At 42.2% G+C, this 6,328-nt stretch overlaps 1 protein-coding gene across 1 annotated transcript in view; it reads right to left on the bottom strand.

Annotated features, from left to right (window-relative positions):
* Positions 1-2,529: 2,529 nt before the first annotated feature.
* DNAH9 (dynein axonemal heavy chain 9) overlaps positions 2,530-6,328 on the bottom strand; it is a 130,083-nt gene continuing 126,284 nt past the window's right edge. Inside the window, exon 36 of the mRNA XM_042447537.1 lies at positions 2,530-2,609. Coding sequence (XP_042303471.1) covers positions 2,596-2,609 — 14 coding nt within the window. The 3' untranslated portion in view covers positions 2,530-2,595. The remainder of the gene's footprint in view (positions 2,610-6,328) is intronic.

Raw genomic sequence — 6,328 nt, 5'->3', positions numbered from 1 at the left:
TAATAATAATAATAATAATAATAATAATAATAATAATAATAATAATACCATGTTAGGCTGTGTCTTATATCTCTATGCAACTAATTCCTTTGTCCTTCAGCTGTTTTTGCCTTCCAAATTGCCTGTCATAACCAAACTGCTTCCTCTCCACCCATCAAATTTCCAGTTCAGCACCTGCTAGGGATTGACAAGTCTGTCATTGTCACTTTCTGTCTGATTTTGAATTTTCCAGTTTAAAGTTTATCATGTTTCAGCATGAAGTCAATCTGTGATACTTTTTTTAAAAAGTCTGCAACATAATGCATACGCACATTTGTATTATCATAATTGTGTATACAAGTTTCCTTCACATACACATTTTCCAAGTACATTTCTGAAATAATGCAATTTTGTGCAATTATAATATTGTAATTTTGGGTGGACTTTCTCCTAACATGTATTTTGCAATGAGAGGACTACACTAAAAAATTCATGATGAATATTGGTGGTGTAGTGGTTTGAGTGTTGGATTATGACTCTGGAGACCAGGGTTCAAATCCCGGCTTGGCCATGTAAATCCACTGGGTGATTTTGGGCAAGTCATACACTCTCATCCTCAGAGGATGCCAATGGTGACTCTGCTTTGAAGAAACTTGCCAAAAAAAAAAATTCATGATACTGTCGCCAGAAGTCAGAAACAACTTGAAGGCACACAATGACTTGAAGGCACACTCTTTTTCTTTTTATATATATAAAATGGTTAGCTTGATAGATAAAGGAAATGCTGTGGATGTAGAATATCTTGATTTCAGTAAGTCCTTTGACAAGGTCCTCCCACAATATTCTTGCAAACAAGTTAGTAAAAAGAGGGCTAGACAGTGCTACTGTTAGGTGGATTTCTAACTGGTTGATCAGCTGAATCTAAAGAGTGCTCAACAATGGTTCCTCTTCATCCTGATGGTAAGTGGGGTGCTACAGGGTCCTGTCCTGGGCCCACTGCTATCAACATATTTATCATTAATTTGGATGATGGAACAGAGGAAATACCTATCAAATTTGCAGATGACACCAAATTTGGAGGAGTAGTTAATACCCCAGAGGGCAAGATCAAAATTCAAAATGACCTTAATAGATTAGAAAGCTGGACCAAAATTAACAAAATGAATTTCAACAGGAAGAAATGTAAGGTACTATACTTATGCAGAAAAAAGGAAATGCACATATATAGGATGGAGACACCTGACTTGAAAACAGTACATGTGAAAAGGATTTAGGTGTCATAGTAGACCACAAGCTGAACATGAGTAGACTGTGTTATGTGGACAGCTAAAAAAGCTGCATCAATAGAAGTATAGTGTCTAGCTCGAGAGAAGTAATAGTACCATTATATTCTGCTTTGGTCAGGCCTCGTCTGGAATACTCTGTCCAGTTCTGAGCACCACAGTTCAAAAAATCTTGACAAGCTGAAGTGTGTTTAGAAGAGGGAGACCAAAACAATGAAAGGTCTGGAAACCATGCCCTATGGGGAGAGACTTAAGGAGCTGGATATGTCTGGCCTGGAGAAGAGATGGTTAAGAGGTTATTTTCCAGCTCTGTTTAAATATTTGAAAGGGTGTCTTGCTGAAAATGGAGCAACTTTATTTTCTGTAGCTCCAGGGAATAGGACCCAGAGTAGTAAACTACAAGAAAAGAGATTCCACCTCAAAATTAGGAAGACCTTCCTGACAATAAGAGCTGTTTGACAGTGGAATACACTCCCTTGGGGAGTGGTTGAGTCTCCTTCTTTGGAGGTTTTTAAACAGAGGCTGGATGGCCATCTGTTGGGGGTGCTTTGATTGTGAGTTCCTACATGGCTGGGGATTAGACTGGATGGCCCTTGAGCTTTCTTCCAATTCTATGATTCTATGAAAAACAACATTGGTGATTAACTATATTTTGGTTTGCACACTAGTATGAGAAGTGTGAATTATGAAAGCTGGCATTAAAATACAAGCTCAACAAATTTATCCTCCAAACCTAGCATTTGTGAGGGAAAATCTGATAAAATTGGACTTAGAGTAAAGAATCTACAAACAAGGTTAAATACCCACACCCAATGGTGTTTCCAAAGCCCAAATTAGCTTCCAAAACACTGCTTTTCTTTTCTAAAAAAAATTAAATAAAACCATTCTTTCTGAGGCATGCTTATGTAAAATATATACAGTAGTTTGTTGTATTACATATAAATTTAATGTTTCAATACCCCACAATTAGAAAGAAAATCGTTAATACATATTGGCAGCATCTGCTGAAGTGCTGTGAAACACAAGAGAGCTCTAAATCATCTGGCACATAGACTATGGGTTCATTTATAAAGCATACAATCAAGAGGGATGAGGCAGGGTACAAAAGAAGAGAGGCAGAGCTGCAGGTGCCCTTACATAGAAACATAGAAAACACCTACTGTGAATGTGCAAAACAACCTATCCTCCCACAGGACTCTCTGACCTGCTCCTTGGAAAGAACTCCTCTTCAGGGGGCTCCCAGCTCTCAATCCTTGCTGGGACATGGCACAGATTCATTCCAGGCTACAATCAACAAACTAGGTCTTGGAACAAACAGTGGCTACAATGCCCATTACAGTGACAGCACTTGCACCATGCAAAAAAATAAAAATAAAAATGAATGCAGTTTAATATGCCACCACAGCCAAAAAAGGCTTTTAACAACCACAGACCAGGTTGGGACATGTAATGCTCCTTGATCTGTGTAAAGCTTCCAGAAAAGGCATAGGCTGCTGCCACACAACTAAAATAAAGCCGTTTGACACCACTTTAACTTCCATGGCTCAATGCTATAGAAATCTGAAATTTGTAGTTTGGTGTGGCACCAGAGCTCTTTGACAGTGAAAGCTAAGCATCTTATAAGACTACAAATCCAAGAATTACACAGCATTCAGTCCTGCCAGTTACAGTGATATCAAACTGCTTTATTTCTGCAGTGTGGATATATCCTCAGTCTATGAATATTAGGGTACTTCCTGTAACAGACTAGACTTTGCCTTACCTCACCTCAGTTTCATTTTGGACTCTATTACTGCAGTTTCACTTTCAGTTTGCCACTTCCCCATTCTGACAAAGGCGCATTACAGACCGCCCCTGGATCAGGGCCTCAGCAGCCAGAGAGGCAGCCGCTGAAGCCCCGATCCGCTGCTTTCCGGGCTTCGGGGAAGTGGCAAAAGGCCCCTTCCCCGCAGCCTGGAAAGGGGTGTCCTTGGGGCTTCAAGCCCCAAGGACACCCCGCGGCAGCGGGGAGAAGGAGAAAGGGGCCGTTTGGCCCCTTTCTCCTTTGGTCCGCTGGGCGCAGCCGTCTAAAGGCTGTGCCCAGCGGACCAAACCAGGAAGGAGCTCCGAAACGGAGCTCCTTCCGGGGTCGCGGAAAGGGCACCCTAGGCACCCTGCCACAACCCCAATACGTCACAACCACGCTGCCTCGTTTGGAGGCGGCATGGTCATCACGTATCGATGGCGGCAGCTGTGTGGAATGGCCGCCACCATTTTGTGCGCACAGAGTGCGCACTAGGGTTAGGGCGGTGCAGAAGCACCGCCCGTCTTAACCCTAGTACGCGCTCTGCGCGTACTTTTTAGCCCGTCTGTAACGGGCCAAAGACCTGTGTGTGACCAGTGGTGGGCAGGGCAGAACAGGGCTAGAAGAAGTTGCCCCAGGGCTATATCTGGTCTGCAGAATGATTTTCTTGATGTCTTCTGAAGGATGGGCCGTATCAGTCAATCTGTTACTTCCCATCACATCTCAGGGTTGACCTTTAGGAAGTGGAAGAAGCCACCAGGAAAGCTGAACAGTTCTGATGCATAAAGTTTTTCATCTGCCCAAAGGTGTCACTGGGGTAGATGTAGGGGTGCTGACCGCACCATGTGACACCCCACAGGATGGGTGACACCCACCCACCACCCACTCCTGGGTCTGGTGTGCACCCCTGCACCTGCCCAGTGACACCACTGGGAAATCCCATCATGTCTCAGTGATGACCTAAAGGAAGTGGAAGAAGCCACTAAGAAATCTGAGCATTTCTGATGCAAACAGTTTTTCCTTTGCCCAGTGACACCACTGGGCAGAGGAAAAAGTATTTGTATCAGACCTGCTCAGATTTCCTAGTGGCTTCTTCAACTTCCTGTAGGTCAGCACTGAGACATGATGGGAAAGTAATAGATTGACTGATACAGCCTCTTCTTCACAAGACATTAAGGAAATCACTCAGTGGGATCCTTCTCCCACTACAGATAAGATTAGCGCCTCATTACTTCACTGCAGTCCCAGCGCTCAACCCAGAGAGGGAGCCAAGACATTTACAGAGTCACAAGGGGCAAGCAGTGAGGAAGGTGGTCACTGATGTCTCCCCCTCCTCAGCAGTCCCCCCCATACACACACCAGGTGTCACTAAGCCTGGTGATACCAATGATGTGTGCAGTCAAGTTCCTACTTCCTATAGGTCAGGTTTTCAATGCTGTGAGAAAGTAGTACAGTTGGCAGACATGTGACAGTCTTCGGTTTCCCTGAAAAGTCAATTAATGCTAAACAAGCAAACAGTGTTTCTGAATATCTCTGGATAGTCCTTCATTGTTTTGACTTGTAATTAAATGTAAATGGCTTTAAAAACATTCATTAGAAAGAGTTACTGAATAACAAACTGCAAAACTGAACCAAATAAATCTAAATACTGAACAACTTAAACCAAAGGGCAGGGAATATAAATCATGTCTAGCACACACCAGCAACCAGATCTGAGGCCATCCTCATATGTATTCACACTGTAGATACTTTACTCCAATTCTCTGTACCAGCTTCTAGCCATAGCTCATAGTCCCAGTAAATATGAAACAGTTGCTGCCATTTATCTCTATAGATCTCCACAGCAAGAAATTATTTTCCAGGTGTGAAATAAATGTGTGGTAAGCATCTCTTATCCTCCTAGTCAAACATCACTAATGGGTTTGAGCTTATACTGAACTCTCACAATCACCACTCCCTTTCAAGAAAAATTGTAGGCTGTTTTAACAATTCTAATTAATCCCCTTCCTATGCCATCCCATGAGGGTAAAATTGTACCCAAAAGACAAAAGTATGCTTCCAGAGCTATTGGAGACGAATTGATCTTCCTCCCATTCATGGAGGCCTACAACTCATTTAACAGTAGAGCACATCAATTCAATTGTTGTACATGGCAGTGGGTCTGCCCAGATGATACATTACTTATATATATATGTCTATGTAGTGAGATCAAGCCTAGGGCTCAGGTGTATGAATATTTTCTCCACTTTCCCCATATAGAAAGGACTTCAATTATCCAACAATCCAGACCACAATACAAATACAGGTTCCTAGATTCTGAACTAGTCCTGGGCCCTACAAACTTTAAGATATGAAAAACCCTAACAGTCCCAAATGTCCTGATATACTGGACAGATACACACCCCTTAAGTGTTCAGTATATGGAACAGATTGCAGTAACACTAACAATGAAAGCACTGACATGCGAACATTGATGTATAGTCACCTCAGGGTATTTCACATATGAAACATGGTATCTCAAGCCTCATGCTTTATAGTACTTATTAAATTGTGACCATGTTTCTAGTTGGGATGATTAAAGGATGAAGAAGCTGTAGGAAGAGAAAATGTGCCTAAAGCATTCTCCATCACCAACTATTTCTAGCTAGACCTATTTATTCTATTGCTGCAGAATTTAGAAATTACCTGTATGCCTGTTTCCACATGCACTGGCTTTAATGCTCAAATATTTAACTAGCATGTTCAATTACAGCCAAACAAATGTGCTGTGGAAAGCTTTTAAAAATCTCAATATTTGAGGCTCAAATCAAACATTGCCACAGAAAAGTCAAACCACAGAAATACCTTACCTCATGAAAAGTCAATTTGTGTATAGCAGCACAAATAGACAATTCTTTCCAGTCTGTTTTAATCACACTAGCACTGAAGTAAATGAAGATACAATGAGAAAATTGCCTCTTACTGGGGGCAAAATTGCTGTGACATGGATCAGTCTGAGATGCACTGCAGTTGGACATCAAAGCATTGGCAAGACTATTCACTGGATGTCTTCAAAAGTGTAACATAGTTCAATAACTTATTGGTTCCATTTAATGGTTCTGTGTGGATTTCAGCTACTGTTGGAGACAATATGCTTAGCATAAGACAGTGGTGTTCCACTCCTGGGTGTTACCCTGTGCAGGGAATGGGGCTTTAGTGATGGGGCTTTGGGGTGGAGCCAAAAGGGCACACGCCCAACTCCCTGTCCTGACGGGGATCCTTTCCCTCCTGTCCTGCATGGCTT

This window comes from Sceloporus undulatus, chromosome 2 (assembly GCF_019175285.1).
Source record: "Sceloporus undulatus isolate JIND9_A2432 ecotype Alabama chromosome 2, SceUnd_v1.1, whole genome shotgun sequence".
NCBI classification, from domain to species: domain Eukaryota; kingdom Metazoa; phylum Chordata; class Lepidosauria; order Squamata; family Phrynosomatidae; genus Sceloporus; species Sceloporus undulatus.
Note: the sequence above shows the minus strand (reverse complement) of the source record. Positions and strands in the feature narration are given on the sequence as shown.